Here is a 17,506-nt window from a genome sequence, read left to right as displayed (position 1 = left end):
AACTGGCCACCGAACCCGCACACAAAACTGGACATACTCTAGAAGCTTTTTTTACCTTTAGCAGCAAATTCAAATTCAGCCATGTCTCAAAACCCATCTGATTCAACCACGCCATTGTACACTTCACCATCTCCAATGCCTCACGCACCATCACCAAGCACTACAGCTCCTCCCACAGCAGCTGGGGCAATATAACTGAGACACAGTGGAAAGAGGCACCCATCTCAACCCTACCTGAAACATCAGCAGAACTCATCCAGGCCATGCAGACTTTCTACGACTGGATCACCGAATGCCCCGACAGAGTCTCCCTGGTGAAATCAGCAAAATCCAGCAAAACATCAAACAAGCCAACTGGTACACTGCAGAGTTCAGAGCCTCTAAGCATGACTGCTACCAACTCGAGAGGCAAGGACGTGCCTCAAGGAACGCCGCCGACGGAGCCACCTACAAGGCAGCCCTCTCCAACTACCACCAGAGCATCAAATATGCCAAGAGTAAGGCCATCACAGCCTGCATCAACACAGCAGCCATCAACATGAAAGAACTCTTGAAGATGGTCAAAGAATTCTCCAACCCGTCAGCCACATAGAACACCATTCACCCCTTCCAAGAATCTGCGACACCCTTTCAGACTACTTGCACAACAAGATCACCACAATCCACCAAAACGTCGAACCACAATCCTCAGAGCTCAACCTCAACAGCCCCGTCCAATTGGGTGTAATAAATTTCACCATGTGCAAAGGAGAGAGCAAGAGCACTTTACCCGTGATTAGTAGTGTTGACATGCGCTGAATCCTAAAAGCCAATAAAACGTTTGGGGATGACTATGCAGAGAGGGCCAAGGCCAACAGGAAGTCAGACATTTTCATGCAAATTCAAAAGGCAGAGATGGGGTACTGCTGTAGTAATACTTCGCCTACTCATAGGGCCCTTGAGAATTGGCCACACAATTCCCAGTCCCAGGCCTACTTGTTACAAGTCATTGTGATGAATAATGTTTGTCCAATTGGTCTATGGAATCGATCAACAGTACAATTCCCAGAATGAATTAGATCATCCAATGAAAGCCTGGCACTGGAAACATGGTATCCTAATGGTCTAGAGACACATCAGAGCCCTATTTAAGTATTATGACTCTATTTCCATGTGGATGAACAAGGTGGACTTTGATTTTCAGCTGACCAGACTGGCTTTTGATTTAGTAAGGCGACATATAAAACTATTGGTGTCTCTTTACGAGCTCTGAGATATTTAGAAAGAAGGAAATGAAAAGAGACAAGAAACAGAAGCCATGTCTATATTTGGCACTCATTTTCATTCCAAAAAGTTAGGGTGTCCTGCCTGTCAGGGCACCTGGTGATATCCTAGAATGTTAAGTGGATGGATGTTCCTTACAGTCAGCTGGCTATTGTCAGTGGGTTTGCTGTTAGTTACACGTGCTTCTGTTGTTGCCTTGCATGTACCTTTCAAACTTGGAATAAACTCTTTCTCAATAAAGCTGCGTGTTTATGTATTACGACAATTCAACTTTCCTAACTGTAGAAGGTTTCTGTGGCGCTGATGGATTTTTGTTTTTGTTTTTTCAGAGACTTGCGAATGCTGCAGAAACATTTCAGAAGGAGCATCGCTGGCAGGACAATATACTGGTATGTGCACTTGTGTCCCTCTACTCCCTGGCATTGTAATTGTAATTGCATTTATATAGCGCTTACTACCCCGACGAGGCATCAAATTGCTTTTCAGCGAGTAGCACGCTGCTCCGGAACCCAAAATGGATTAGTGGTGAATTAGCATAGGGATATATGAAATTAATTTGAGTGGTGGACATGTGAGTTTGGTATTTGGATTGAAAAAGGATAATAGAGTAGTGGTGTGGCTCACTGGTTAGAGGCAGCAGACCCGTAAGCAGAGGAGGGCCCGGGACCAGGGTTCGATTCCCGACACAGCAGGGTCGTGGACCAGGGTCAGCGGGCTCGATAATTCTCGCCTCGGTGCCTACTCCAGTCAGGGACCACACTCGGCAACTCTGGGCATTAGCTTGCCTCATCTTCACAACGTCCCCCCCAGACCGCCGGGGATGCTTGGTCGCACCTTAGAGATACCCATTAGGGACCGTCTCTCAGGGTGAGCCAGGACGGGTTCCCCAGCGGTCGAAGCGCGGAGATACTCCTCCGGGAGTCGATTCTAGCGCTATATAAACCCGCAATTAAATTATATAAACCTGCAATTAAATAGAGGGACAGAAGCTGGAAGGGTTTGCATTTATATAGCGCTTGCTACCCCTGATGAAGTGTTCATGCGCGTTTCGGTGAGTAGCACGTTACTCCAGAACCTAAAAAAAAGAAAGAATGGTTGTTACCCTTGCACTTTATATAGTAAGCTTTGCAAAATAGTGTTGTTGTAGTGGTATTTACATAGCACTTCCCTACACCTTTCTTGGCTGTTGGTTAAGTAGTTAATCCAATTGTATCATTTATTCAGTGCTTCGCGGACCCTATAGGTCACATATGGGCGCCCATTTCTATTTGTTTCCTGGACACCCTTCAGACGTTTGGTTGAACGGATGTTGGGTGGTATGCACCTGCATAGTAAATACAATTGGCTCCCTGTTGTTCACCAATTAATGCTATTTGACCCCATACTCTTTCTTTTACCACTTCACCTCCCACCATCTCTTCCTCAGCCCCGCCCCTGCTTCTAACAATGGTAAATGTCTGTTCTCTCTGCCCCCGCGCCTGGGACCCCATGCCTCCCTCCCTGCTGTCAGCGGCTCCTAATGAAAGTGAATGAAGCAATTCTGATCTCATTTCCAGCCGGCCTGTGCCTGTGCATTCTGATAATGATGGGAGGCAGGAAGCAGAAGGTGAAGGTCGGGCTATGGTTAACACTGCGGCTGCTGCCACTGTCCCCTTCGGTTGCCCGCCAGGAGCACACCAGGGCGCCCACAAGGAAGATGCAATGGTCTAGGTTAAGAAGGGGGGCTTGCAAACACAAGTGGCTTCCAAGGCTAGAAATCACTTCCGCTGCAAGAAAAGTTAAGGGAAGGCGGTCACGTTCTTGGATGTGGTCTTGGGTTTAGTCAACAAGTGCCACCCTCTTTACGGTGTTGTGTTATGTTAAGTGTTTTTGTAGAGAGCTCGTGCTAGCTGAGGGAAGGAGAATGTATAGATCACGCAGTTAGAGTGTAACAAAAAGCCTAGTTTTGAGGTCCTTCCTAAAGCCCAAAAGGTTGAGTTGGGTTGGGTCTTGATATGCAGAGGGCAATTGTTCCAGGCCTAATACGGCTCCTAATACGAAACTTCACCCTCCCCAATTTGCAAGTTTGAATCTAGAAACTGACACACGTTTGTCTCAGGCAGATCGCAGGGAACGGGTTGGTAAGTACCATGTAGAGTGCTTTTTCAAGACATGAGGAACAGTTCCATGCAATTCTTTCTATACTATGCACAAGGCTTTGAATGAGATCCTCTGCCTCAACGGAAGCCTGTGAAGCTTGGCAATAAATTAGGAAACCAATTAGCGTTTGGGGATTCTGCACAACAGTCACACTGCCTCGTTCTGTAATGTTTGCAGTTTGTTCTGGACCTGATTATGGGCATTAAGATATGGCCATTGCAGAAATCAATTTTTTATTTTTTTTTGTAAAATTTTTATTTTGAATTACAGAGAAAAACAAACATGGGGCTGCGGAGGCGCAGCACAGTACCCCATACAGGGCCAAATCAAAATCACACATCAATAGTGTCCCAAGACAACATAAGCAGATCTAATCCGAGGACGAAGAACCATGGTGCGAAAGCGGTAGTGCAAAAAGTCCCGGAGAGCCTGACAGTTGGACCAGTGCAATGCAGATAGACAGTATAGTAACAGGCCGGCCCTCGAACTTGCACATCTAGGTTGTCAGGCTATGCACTTGAATATTAACACCTCCACAGCCCGGAAACCAACCCGTCAAGCTCCCCCCCCCCTCCCCTTCCCCCCCCAGGTGGTGACGCCAATCATAACAACATTCATACCGCAACCATACTATACTTGAAAGAGGTGCAGTGACCGCAAAGAAGCAGGGCATACAGCCGAGGGTAACCCCTTAGAGAGGAAAGTAACCAACGGACCCCATTGGTGTTGGAAGTTCTTGAATTGGCCAAGGAAGATGTCCGCCACTCTTTCCAAGCTGAGCAGCCTCCAGAGTCGCGCGTGCCACAAAGAGATCGCCGGTGCTTCTTTCTTTTTCCAGGCAGCAGCCAACGTGAGCTTAGCTGCCCCGAGGCAGAGCCACAAGATCTTTTTATCCGCCCTGGTCTGGTATTCAAGTCCAGGTTCCCGCAGTCCCAACAGGACATAGGCCATGGAGTCCTCAATGGGATAGGTAAGGATCTCCCTGATGTGCGAGAGAATCTCCTCCCAATACGGTCGAATCACCGGGCAATCCCACCAGATGTGGCGGAAGTCCCCTAGGAACCCGCAGCCCCTCCAGCACTTATCAGAGGTGGCCGGATAAATGCGGTGTAGCCTGGTCGGGCACATATACCATTGCATGACCGTCTTGAGATGAGCCTCCCTCAGATGCAGCGAATGGTTAAAGGTCGTCAAGTCCCGCCAAAGCGCCGACCACTCCGCGTCCGCCACCTCCCTCCCCAACATCTCCTCCCATTGCCCCATATAGCGAGGGCGAGGCGCTAATGTCGATTTGAGCAGAAGCTGATACAGGAAGGAGATGGCCCCCTTCATGGCAGATGTCCGTAGTATGAAGGCCTCGAAAGGCGTCGGCGGTCTCGTAGCCGCCTCCAACACCCCAGGCGACGTGGCCCAGTGGAGTAGTTGAACATGCCGAAATTGCTCGGAGCGGGGGACTCCATAGTCCCTCATACAGTTAGCAAAGGTGAGAGTGTCCAGGCCATGAAACAGATGGGTCAAGGCCCTGCAGCCCCCCTCCCGCCACCCGTCAAATGGCCCCTCCCGCAGCGCCGGCGGAAAGGCCGGGTTGAAGTGCAAGGGCGTGAAGGGCGAGGGGAATGTGGTCCAGCGGTCGTCCGCGGCGAGCGTGTCCCAAACCTTCAATGTCGTACTCGTAGGAGTACTAATATACGCGTTGATGGGGCGGTCCGTTTTTGGTTTCCAGGCCAGGTCCCAGATCGACCTGCCTGCCACGCTCCGGTCCATATGCAGCCAATGCTTTTCGGATGTTTGCTGCGACCACTCCACTAACACCCTGAGCTGAGCCGCTTTGTAGTAAAGCTGCAAGTCGGGAAGGCCAACTCCACCCTCGGACCTCGGCCGACGCAAGACCGTAAAGGAGAAGCGCGCCTGACCCCCCTGCCACACGAAACGCAGTATCTGAGTTTTGAGCCGCCGGAAAAAGCCGCCGTCCAAGGGGATAGGCAGTGCTTGGAACAGATACAGGTATTTGGGGAGGAGAACCATCTTTATGGCATGGATTCTGCCAAGCCAGGACAAAAATTTAGGTTTCCACCTATCCAATTCCGCCCGGGATTTCGCCAGCAAGGGTGGGAAGTTAGCAGAGAACAGTCCGCCCACTGTCGGAGTCAAATGGACCCCCAAGTAGACAATCGATCCGGCGGCCCAAGCCAGCGGTGTCAATGATCGCACACGTGCCACCTCGGTCTGCGAGAGAGTAAGGTTCAGGATATACGACTTGCTGTAGTTGACCTTGAAGCCGGCCACCTCCTCATATTTCAAGAGGACCTCCCTAACACATGGCAGTGAGCGCTCCGGGTCTGCTATAGAGAACAAAATATCGTCCGCGAAGAGCGAGATCTTATGTTGCTCCCCTGTGAATGGCAGACCTCGGATCCCCTCGTGTTCACGCACCGCCACCGCTAAGGGCTCGATGCTCAACGCGAACAGGAGGGGGGACAGAGGGCACCCCTGTCTAGTGCCGCGCGTGTGCGGAAAGAACTCCGATAAATGGCCATTCACCGCGACCCGTGATCGGGGGCAGCAAAAATTAGCCCTCACCATTTTAATGAATGTCGCCGAGAAGCCGAAGGCCGTCATCGTATTGAACAAGAAACCCCAGTCTACTCTGTCGAAGGCCTTCTCGGCGTCTAGCCCCACAAGGACCGCGGGAATATGAAATCTGTCTGCTTTTTCGATGAGATGCACCACCCTTCGCGTATTGTCGTGGGTCTGGCGCCCTTTGATGAACCCGGATTGATCCGGGTGTATGATCGCCGGCATTAGGTCCTGTAATCTACGCGCCAGAATCGCCGAGTAAAGTTTGGCATCTATATTAAGAAGCGCTATCGGGCGGAAGGAAGCACACTGGGCGGGATCCTTCCCTGGTTTAGGCAGAACTGTGATCACCGCTTCTGCCAAAGAGCCAGCAGAAGAGCCGGACCTGGCCATGTCGTTAAAGAGGCTCACCAAAAAATCACAAAGGTCGGAAGCGTATGATTTATAAAAAGTGGCGGTATAGCCGTCCGGCCCAGGAGCCTTGTGAAGCTTCAAGTTCCTGATGGCATCGAGTACTTCCTCCCTGGTAATTGGGGCTCCTAACAGCTCATTCCATTCCTTCGATATCTGTGGAAGGGGCAATCGCTCTAAATACTCCCTTTGGGCTACCGCATCTAACCCGTCCCCCGCGTAGAGGTCCGAGTAAAAGCGGCCGAAAATGGCCGCCTTCGTTTCATCCCGGTGTTGCAACTCCCCCGTCGCATCGCGGATCCCGCCGATATATTCACGCTCCCTTTTATCGCGCAGTTGGCGGGCCAGGTGTCTGCCCACCTTGTTCCCACAAGCGTAGGATTGGCGACCCAACCGCAACAGGGTGAATTCAGCCCTGTTAGTATAATGTGCTCTCAATTTCCCCCGTATCGCCGTCAGTGGTCGAAGGGTCACCCTTGAGGGGTTGAGTTTATGCGCCTGCTCGAGGGAGGTCAGCTCAGCCTCCAGATCTTCCCTTTCCTTGCGTCGCAACCGGTTGAGTTGCGCATTGAGGCCCAAGCATGTGCCTCTGATGGACGCCTTAAAGGCGTCCCAGGTATTGGGGACTGAGGTATCCGACGCCGGGTTGAGTTCAAAGAACTCCCTTATAGCTTTCCGTAACGCCCTATTAGAGGTATCGTCCCGGACCACCGATGCCGGGAAGTACCATTTTCGTTGCCCGCCGCTGGTCGAGGACCAACGCAAAGTAAGCACCAGCAAACTGTGGTCAGAAACTGAAAGAGGCAGAATGGCAGAGTCAAGGACATCTCCTCTAAGAGCCTGGCTGAGAAAGATATAGTCCAGTCGTGAGTAGGAGTGGTGTACATGAGAGAAAAATGTGTAGTCCCGTGAGGTAGGATGGAAGAAACGCCACCCATCAACCAGCCCCATCTCCCCCACCTTCTGTTGTGACACGGTAGAGAACACACCAGTATCCGCCCTGTGGGCGCCGGAGCAGTCCATCACCCCATCCCATACCACATTAAAGTCGCCCATGAGAAACAGGTGCCCCTCAACAAAATCACCCACCCTCTGCAGCAGTCCCTGCAGGAACTTATTTTGACCGGCATTGGGGAGATACGCCACAACAAAAGTACACAACCTCCCTTGAACAAGCCCCTTCACCATCAGCCAGCGGCCATCCCTATCGGTGCGCATCTCTACAGGTTGAAAGTGCAGCGCAGCGCGGAAGAGGAGAGCCACCCCTCGATGCTTCGTGGATGCAGAGGATCTGTATATTAGGGGATAAGCCTTATGCTTAAGGCGCAGCTCATCCTTGCGCGCTAGGTGAGTCTCTTGGAGCCCCACAACATCCAATTGGTGGTCAGTTATGTATTTCCACACCTTCTGCCGCTTTTGTGGAGAATTCAGCCCCTTAACATTCCAAGTCCCTATGCTAACAGGCATAATAAAGCATGAAACAGGAACCAGCTACGGACACCTCATTACACCCCCCTCCCTCGTTGGAAGGTCCCACGGCCACAAGCAACACAGAGATGGGTCCCCACACCCCCCCCCCTGCCCCGCAAGCCCAAATTTGAATCAACTGCAAGACCGTCACACGCCACCCCCACCACAGGGATACCACCCCTTCCTTCACACAGTCATACATCCAGCGGCGGTTTTACCATTAGGGCGTTTGGGCGTTGCCCCACCTATAATTATCAGGCAATTTATTCGAGCGGCGCGTTAGTAAAAGTTTTATAAATTAACGCGCCGCTCGAATAAATTGCCCGGTAATTATTGCCCAGCGGCCGTGGTGTGTGTCATGGACAGTATGCACTGTCTGACACTGGGTGGCGCTGGACTGACTCTGTGCCGGCACAGTGCGCACTCACTGCGCATGAGGTGTTTGCCCGGCAGGGCTTTTTTAACTAGATAACTATGTGGTTTTAAAAAAAACCACCGATTAGGGGTTTGCCTGCCTAATGCAACGTACCCCATTGCTGAAAAAACGAACGACGTTTTTTCAATGCTCAGCCCAATCCTGATGCTACTCTCTTTAGAGAGCAGCTCTCCTCTAAAGAGAGCAGCATCAGGATTGGCTACTACTGTGTCTCGGCAAGTTTGCAGCCATCAGTCTAGGCGCCAACGGGACCCCAGAGCAGAGATGGTGCGGACCCGGTCAAACGAAGACGAGGTAAGTTTTTTATTTTATTTATCCCCACCCCCTGGCCCCCACTGTGAGCGAGCCGTGACTGCAACTTAGCAGTATGAGCGTTTATCTTGGTAAGCCAGAAATAATATGAGGCTTAGGGACAGCCTACAACTGATCCACAACGCACAATGGTGTTCACTGTGTATTGACCTTACATCGCCTGACGGGGGAAAGGAAATTGTGCTCTCACGGAACCAAACTGGGCTCATTCGTGCCACAACTCGCCACAATTCTGTTAGTCTTTTAAATGTGGCCATTAACAACTAGTTTAGAACGCAGCCTCTTGTAGCTGTTTTTTTTTGTGCCGAGGGGCATAAACTATGTTTTATATTAACAAAGTCGATAACTTCAAAGTTATCAGCCAAGTGTCTTGTGTCATCTAATATTGATAATACGGGATAATACACATATTTGGAGCAAAAAGGGAACTCTTAACCTTTGGAGAAATCCCTTATTAAAACTTTTACCCACAACCAGGTTGAAGTTTGTTAAAAAAAACTCTTGCCATACTTTACAAACACAGACTGCGAGACCGTCCTTAATGTTACAAGGGGGAAGTCTACAGATTTTAACCATTGCGCTTGAAAAAGAACAGGCTGGTAATTGCGCGAGTGACACGACATGGAAATAAATCACTTCCCTAAAAATTAAAACCATGACATGCAGGGAGGCCTCGCTGCAGCCAAATGGGAGACATACCGCTGTGCTGCTGGCAGGGCCGGTGAAGCTAAAACCGTAATCTTGCTAAATACAGGGTTTAAATACTATGAACAAACGTTACGTGCACGTTATTCACCCTGGGCCATGACAGCCAGTTTTATGACCAAATTCTTTTGGGGCAATGACACGGAGGTTGAGATGAAAAAAATCCTCCTTGTAGCTAAAATGACAAAATTGTCTGCAAAAATGCAGTGCACATTGTAATTAGACAAAGTGGCTTCACAATAATAATTTATGCATATGTAAACGCTCGAGTCTAGAGAGCAAGTTTAAGACATTTTTAAAGATTAAAATGTCTACAGAAGAAAGCCTGGATGTACGTCTTGTTACATTCGTGAATGTAATATAGGGTACCTTGTAGGTTCTTTCTCAAAAGGGTATCACGCGCGCGCTACGCCCCACCACTTTCAAATGTCACCAGCCGCCACTGCATACATCACTCTCCCCAACTCATCCGCGTCACCACCTCCGGCACCCCCAACCCCCGCAACTCCCAAAACCAGCCCCCCAAGGCCCTCCCCTCCCCGAAACCCCCCCAACACAGTAATATACAAACCAAACCACACAAGGATGAAGGACCAAACCTCCCGCAACAGTTCAGAAGTTCCAAACAAGTCCTCCAGGAGCCGGAGGAGAGACACCAGCCGGTGCCTCCCCAAGACCACATACCGGGGTGTCTTCCCACAAAGTACAAATGAACCCACGGTACCTGCTTGGTCGTGTCCCTCCGGCGTCCGTCAAGACACCCTCCTCCAATCACGCCGCCCCGGAACCAAGCTGGGAGGCCGACAGCGTGGCAGAGGCAACCGAGGCCACCGCGTCAACCCTTTCTTGTAGGCTGGTGGTCCTGTCAGGCACCCTTCTCCCCGCCTCCCCCCCCACCCTGTGCCACGAGGGGGACCTCCGCCGTCCCCTCGTAGAAGGGCTCCCAGTGCCCTGCGAAGATTCCGGCTCGTCGATGCCCAAGAGATCCTTTGCAACCTGGAGGGACCTGATCTGCTCAAGCCTGTTTTGCCATCTGAATATGATGCGGAATGGGTGACCCCAGGAATAGGCGATGTTGCGTTCCCTCAAGAATGCAGTCACAGGCCGGAACTCACGTCCTTTCCGCAGAGTGGTAGCAGCCAAGTCCTGGTATAGCTGAGGGTGGTGGCCACGAAACTGGAGTGATGGAGCCTCCCGTGCCTTTTTCAAAATGCGCTCCTTCAGTTGGAAGTCATGGACGCAGACTAGTATATCTGGCGGAGGGCCCCCCCCACGCCTGGGAAGCCCAACCCTATGAGCCCTGTCCATCTTGATGTCGCCAACTTCGTCGTCGCCCAAAATCTGCTGAAACAGCGCTAGGACATAGCCCCTCAGGTCGCCAGACTCCCCGTCCCATGGCACTGACCTGATGCGGATGTTGTTCCGCCTGGAGCGGTTCTCCAGGTCCTCCGCATGCGCCTGCAAATCCAGATTTTGTTCCGTGAGGCGGAGCACATCCTGCTGCAACTGGTGTACGTCATTCGCCACATTAAGGTCATGGTCCTCTAGGGTGGCCACCCTCTCGCCGACACCGTCCAGATCCCGTCTCACCTCCCTAAGGTCTGATGCGAGTTGATCTCGTAGGTCGGAGATGTCCGCCTTTATGAATGCAAAAAGCTCTGTCATAAAGGCTTTGGTAGCCGGTGCCTCGTCGTCCTTCGTCGCGGACGAAGAGCTCGCTCCTGGGGACGGCGGGTGCTGAGAACCCTTGCTCGGGCCGTCCTTGCCATTCTTCCCTTTCCGCGGGTTGCCCGCCATCCTGGGACCCCAAGGCTCTGTGAAGCTCCCCTGGTAGCGGACGTGCGTAGTCTCCCCGAGGTGTATGAGGACCCCAACGCCAGGCTCAGCCCGCCAAATGATCCGGAGCCGTGCCAGCCGCCGTGTGGGACTCTCAGCCGTCACACCCGAGCCCCACCGTATTGCCTCCCCAGTTTCTGCTCATCGGAGCGTAGGGGCCCAGCACGTGAAGGGGATCCACTTGAGGCTATGCCTCCTCCGGGCCTCACTGTTGTTGGCGCCACGTGTGTGCAGGGGCCCAGCCCGTAGAGGAAATCCACTTGAAGCTATGCCTCCACTGGGCCTCACTCTTGTCGGCGCCACGTGCGTAGCCCCCGGTTAAGCCCAGGCTGCAATGGTGGCTTCCGTTCCCGACCCCCACTCCGCAGCTGCAGGGAGGTCGCGGCGGTACCCCCTCGGTAGCAGGTCCCGCCTGTCCTTGGTGCTCCTGTGGTAAGGCCTCTCGCGGCCGCAATCTGCAATATGTCCCTCAAGGACGGCTGCCCCCACCGGCACTTCCCAGGCGGACTGCCCAGCCAGATCGGAGCTCCGTCCCTGCGCAGCGTCCGCCGCGCGCTGCAGGGGCCCCCACCGCTCACCAGGCCGGGGGTGTGTGCTCCTCCCGACCCCCTCCAGGCCGCTCACCTCCGCCTGCCCGGAGATCCCTCCGCTCCGCCGAGTCGCGGTCCGCTGTGGCACGCTCCAGCACTGCGGGGCCCCGCACTGCACCGCTCTCCAGGGGGGGGGGGACGGGGGGAGAGGCCGCCCCCCAGCAGAGTCGCCGTCTCCTCTGGGTTCCGCGCTGGCCAGCGGACCCGGCCTCCGTCCCGGATGTCTGCCGCCGACCTGCACTTCCGGTCCGGCGGGCTCGGCAACGCAAGTCCGGGGTCAGCCAGGCCTTCCCTCGTCTTCGGCTCCGCAGCGGGTCTCGCCCTCCAGACGGCTCCGAGGTGCGTCCGCGGCCGCCAGGAGCCTGCCCCCGTGCTCCGGCTCCACTCCGCAAGCGGAACCGTCGGCAAGGTACGGTTCCGGGGGTGCTAATCGAAGCTGTGCAGAGGTCGGCGCCGGAGGGACAGCAATGTGCGTCTCACTCCGTCGCCATCTTGGCCACGCCCCCAGAAATCTATTTTTGAGGTGACTAAAGAGGTGACCACTTCTTTCTGGAGGTGGCCAGTAAATGAGGAAATGAAATGTACATGAGTTGCACACAACGCAGAGCTCCACACGAAATTGGGCAGGACTGCCGATGATGATTTTTATAAATGCAGAGGGTACTGTGACACTGGTCACAATTTAACAGCCTATCGCATCTTGTCATGCCCTTAGATCCTCGTAGTTCCTTCAAAGAGGCCATGGGAAAGGTAAGGAGTGGAAACTGCACAGAGTAAACATGCCTGCTGTTGTCTTTGGATACCTGAGATCAGGAGTAGCAAGTGCTGGCCCATGAGTACCAAAGGAGTTCAAGTTCAAGTTCAGAGATTTGTATAGCGCACTACTCACCTAGAGGGTCTCAAGGCGCTTGAGGGAGGGGGGGTGCTTTACTTATCGAATATCCAAGTTTTTAGTTGCTTTCTGAAGGCGAGGTGGTTCTGTGTAAGGCGGAGGTGGGTGGGGAGAGAATTCCAGGTTTTGGCCTGTTAGACCTGGCATCATTGGCTTGAGTCTCTCCTCCATTTTTTCTGTTTGCCTCCACTGTTTTACGATGTTTTTGCTGGATAATGCTTTGGGCACTGTGCCACTGCTGATCAGTGCCACAGTGCAAGTGCTCCCTATGTTAAATTGATGTATTGATTGAATTCCATGTTTGGCTTATTTGGTTTACTATCAGTCCCTAGTCTAGTGCACCAGGAGTGCCAGGGCTTGTAAATACAAATGCTGCTCGTGGGCTTGCAGCACGTGTTGTGCCACCCACAAGAGCGGCCCAGTAAAAGTATGTCTAAGGGTCTGCCATTGCCAGACCCACGTGCAGTCTAGTACTGTCACGCTGACTGCGCAAGTACACCTACTTGCCAGTCCCTAAACCTTCCCTTAACTTCATGTTAGTCACCCCTATGGTAGGCCCACGGGCAGGGTGCATTGTAAGTATAAGGTAGGGCATGCCTGACCAAGTTGGCATGTCCTAATAGTGAACTACCGTCATATTCGTACTTCACTATCGTAAGGTCGCCTGCTCTCCATTAGTTAGAATGGGCTGCCGGGATTATAAATGGTATAATCCTAGCTGGCTCGGGGAGCATGGTGCAATGTCGAGTTTGGTATCCCTGAACTCTGGGTTTAATAACGCATCCATTTGTGTGGATGGTTTTTGGACTCTGGGTTTGAAAACAGCACTTTTAGAAAGTGGCTATTTTCTTGTCTAACTATTTCTGGTTTCTGCTGGTTTGGTGTGTGTGTGACAGGAGCTGGGTGGCTCCAGAGATCTGCTGAGTCAGTGTGGGATGAGTTGGACATTTGCATTGAGAGTAGGGGGAGAGTAGCTTCTGATAGCCTGCCCTGCCTGATACAATGCTGGCTCCACCTCCTGCCAGGCGACTGATGGCTCTGTGCCTGCCAGGGACGATCCTGGCCCCACCTCCTGCCGGGAGGCTGATAGCTCTGCTCCTGCCAGTGACAATACTGGCTCCACCTCCTGCTGGGCGTCTGAGGACCCAGCCCTGCTCAGTGAATAGGCCAGGTGCCTCTGCCTGGCTACACCCACAACAGACCCAGGATGTTGGGGAATTCCCCTGCATGGACAAAGGGATAAAAGCCGAAAGGGGGTATAAGAGAAGGACCCCTGAACCAAGAAATCAGATCACTTCTGACAAGGAACCCTGAAACCAAGGACAAGAAGCCTGCTGATCCAAGGACTTGCCTACCCCTTCTGCCAGTGTGCTGTTTGCTGGGGGGAATCCTGCAGTGCTTCTTTATTTTTGCCAAGGAACCAGGAGAGAGGAACTGTGTGTGTACTCTCAGACTTTGCTAAGAAAATCTCCAAGGACTGGAAGAGTGCCAGTCTCCTGCTGAAGTCACAGGGCTAAAGGACTTCATAATTTGCTTAAAGTGCTATTTGCTGGAACCTGTGAATCCAGCACCTCTGAAAGAAACCAGCAATCTCGACGCCGACGGACGCCGCCGAATCCAGCTCAACATCGTGAGTAACGGCTCCAGTGTCCCGCTTCCTCGACGCCGGCCGCCGGGCCTGATCGACGCCAGCAGCAACGCCAGTGAGTAGCGAGTTCGGCTCCAGCTCCAAGTGACCCCGTGTCTGCACCGCTGCTGATCGCATCGACTTCGAGCCCTCTCGACGCCGTGAGCGCTGCTCACTCTTGGAACTTCATCGACATCGACGACGACGCCGTATCCTGCTTTACCTCGTGAGCGCTGCTCCTGCCCGACATCGATCGACGCCGCTGCAGGTCGCCCAGACTCCGAGGCCGGATCGACGCCGAAGACGCGACGCCGGACATCTCGACGCCGCTGATCATCGTGTGCTTCGCTTTTCCAAGGTACTGTGTTGTGGGGGTCTGCTCGACTCCGGGCTCAACGTAGCGCTCCTCGCGGTCGACGCTGAACCCTTTGGATTAACTTTGCCTCGACGTCGTGTGACTCCCGTGTGGGTTACATTGTTGCCAAGAACTTTGTTTTAAAGAAGAAGAGTTGCTTTTGATACTAAAGACTTTGGGCTAAGAAGAAACTACACTTGAACTATTTTTCCCTTCCAAGAGTATTTATTAAGACTGTGGTATATTTTTGTCGTTATTTGGTCTTGTGCTAAGCCTTATATAAAAATACTTATTTTTATAATACTACTGTGTCGTGTCCATTTGTAGTGTATTCACTTTATTACTGTATGTGGTCATAAATGCTTAACACACAGCCTCTGAGATAAGCCTGTCTGCTCGGCCAAGCTACCAAGGGGGTGAGCAGGGGTTATCAAAGGGTGTGATCCCCTTGCCCTGACTAGAAAAGGTGTGTCCCTATTTGTCAGAAGTACATACCTCTGCCAACTAGAGACAGCCGGTTCTAACATGGCCGCTAAGTAGGAGAAGGATCTTCCCCCCATGGTGAATTTATGGATGCGCGGAATAGCGGCGAGGGCTTGATTGGACGATCGTAGTTGGCGGGAGGGGGTGTAGAAGGACAGTTGTGTGTTGAGGCATTCGGGTTCTTGGTCGTAGAGGGCTTTGTGTGCATTAACATGCATTACCATTGGCTACTGCTGACGGGCATCCATGCACGCGACATAACTTTGTCCCAGTACCTATGTAAAGACAAACTTAGCTAAAGAGCATGAGAAGAATGTACATATCCATGAGTATGAAAAAGAATAACAGAGTAAGGGACTTCTTCAGGTGCCGTGTCCTGCTGAAGATCCAGATAGTACTACAGATTGTCGAAAAGATGCTCATTGAAAATACGGGGCTTCCAACTCATTTTGATCTATAGGACCCATGAATCAAATTAGATCTGTTATGGTATCTGCTCCTGATCCTTAGTGCATCCCTTGAGTAGGCTTGATTCACAGAGCAACCTTTTGTTTTCCAGTCTGGTGATATCTAGCCGGCACGTGTTGCACTGGCAACCAGGTATGTCTTTGTGCCAGATAGGGTGACATGTTGGAGGTTACTGCCATGCAGATAATGCAACAGGTGAACCGAAGGACAGTAGATCCTTCCCCTGCAAACCTGAATGTACACAAATACATAGGTTTCAGCGCCAAGACGCCTCGGCAATAGTGCGCTTAATAAATAACTCAGTCAGTCAGTCAGTTTTAATATAAGTTCAGGCATTGGCCGAACATTAAACTGACCGCCCCCTCTCTCTCTTCTCGCCCATGACTCCTACCCTCCACCCATGATCGCACTCTGGTAATCTGGAAGAGAACACTTGGGCCGCAGCAGAGAGCTATTTGCTTAATAATTGCATTTGACTTTGTAATTACGGCATTAATAGAGCACAGCAGGGAGGCAATTCTTCGTTGCAAAACTGACACATCATAATATTTTTAGAGAAACTAAGATGATTTCCACAGATTTATTCGGATGCTTCCAGGGCGTTTGGATACTAGGTGAAATCCAAAAGCGTGTAGCTGTGCTTTAAATGAGCAGGTGCTATCAGGTACTCAGTACCTTCTTTAATTTAGAAGCAATAGTATTGGCACTTCTCAGCAGTGCTCCAGTTCTTTTATTGGGCTAGTACCAGCACTTCTCAGCAACAAACAAGTACTCTGGGATATGGAGTACCTGCAATTCTGTATTTCCATTTCAGGCACTGATTTGCTCTAGCTACAAGCTACATCACCTGTTGTCTGCCGTTCCTGAAGTTCCACTGTCCTGGAATATTATTGTAGAATAATATTTAGACCCCCTGTGTTTCAGAGCAGATTGCATTTGTGTTTTGTATTTTAATTGTTTATAGATTTTTTGCAAAATGGTATATCAACGCTTGACAATCTAAAAAGGGTAAAAAGCGTTATTATTCCAGTCAATGATTACAAAATGCTATTACCATTTTAAAATGTATGTAATTTGGAGCTTGGCTGTATCCTGACCCTCCTAACCATTTAACTTAAACTCCGTATTACAGGGGACTGATTTTTAGGTCTGGCGTTAGCCAAGTACTTTTGATTTTAATAAATGTATATGTATAAGATTCTTATTTATATGGGAACATTCAGCCATTGGTCTGCTACTGTCATGTGTCATTCACATTTTTCCTCTGCCCACTACATCATACAACATGGGGCAGTAGGACAGCCCACTTCAGCCATTACCTTCCAGACACAAAGACAATACTGGCTAAACTAGTTCCAGAGCCTATATGATCTTGTTAACCAACCTCCCTGTCGAATTCTAAAACTCTCAAGCCGCTCTTACAATATGAACGCATTAATCCAAATTTTCAGACCGATCCTAACATCTGTCAGGGTTGTCTATTGCTACTTTCCTCAGTTCCTTTCCCCCCACTATGTAGAGGGAAGATGTTTATCCCAATATTCCTTTTGATTCATCCCTCTACCCCAGACAACAGCAAGAAGCAACACCGCATGGTTCTCATCCAAACACCAAATCACCAGACCACCCATAGTTTGTCCACACAGAAACATTTCCAGACAGGTTTTCCAAAACTAATATTTTCAGGTCAGATTGAATTTGTCCTTCTTCTCATGGTTTTCAGTACCATGTCATAAAAAAACTGGATACTACGCGCTCCCTTTTGTCCATTTTCCTTATTGTAGTTAGGATCTTTCCAACCGCCTGGCTTTCAACAGTAGGGTTGCTGCGCAGCCACCATCTTTGAAGCATTAGCGACCCTTGCATGGAAACAACTTTTCATACGTGTGAGGGTCATCTACCACATTGATGTCCAGACATCTTTACAGCCACGGAGTAATAA

General features: G+C 51.1%; 1 protein-coding gene across 1 annotated transcript in view; it reads left to right on the top strand.

Annotated features, from left to right (window-relative positions):
- The window catches only part of LOC147692612 (voltage-dependent calcium channel subunit alpha-2/delta-2-like), a 1,295,379-nt gene that overhangs the window by 827,154 nt on the left and 450,719 nt on the right, over positions 1 to 17,506 (top strand). The window contains exon 4 of the mRNA XM_086939541.1: positions 1,593 to 1,652. Within this exon, the coding sequence (XP_086795667.1) occupies positions 1,593 to 1,652 (60 nt within the window). The remainder of the gene's footprint in view (positions 1 to 1,592; positions 1,653 to 17,506) is intronic.

Source organism: Lissotriton vulgaris, chromosome 9 (assembly GCF_964263255.1).
Source record: "Lissotriton vulgaris chromosome 9, aLisVul1.2, whole genome shotgun sequence".
Lineage (NCBI taxonomy): Eukaryota > Metazoa > Chordata > Amphibia > Caudata > Salamandridae > Lissotriton > Lissotriton vulgaris.
Note: the sequence above shows the minus strand (reverse complement) of the source record. Positions and strands in the feature narration are given on the sequence as shown.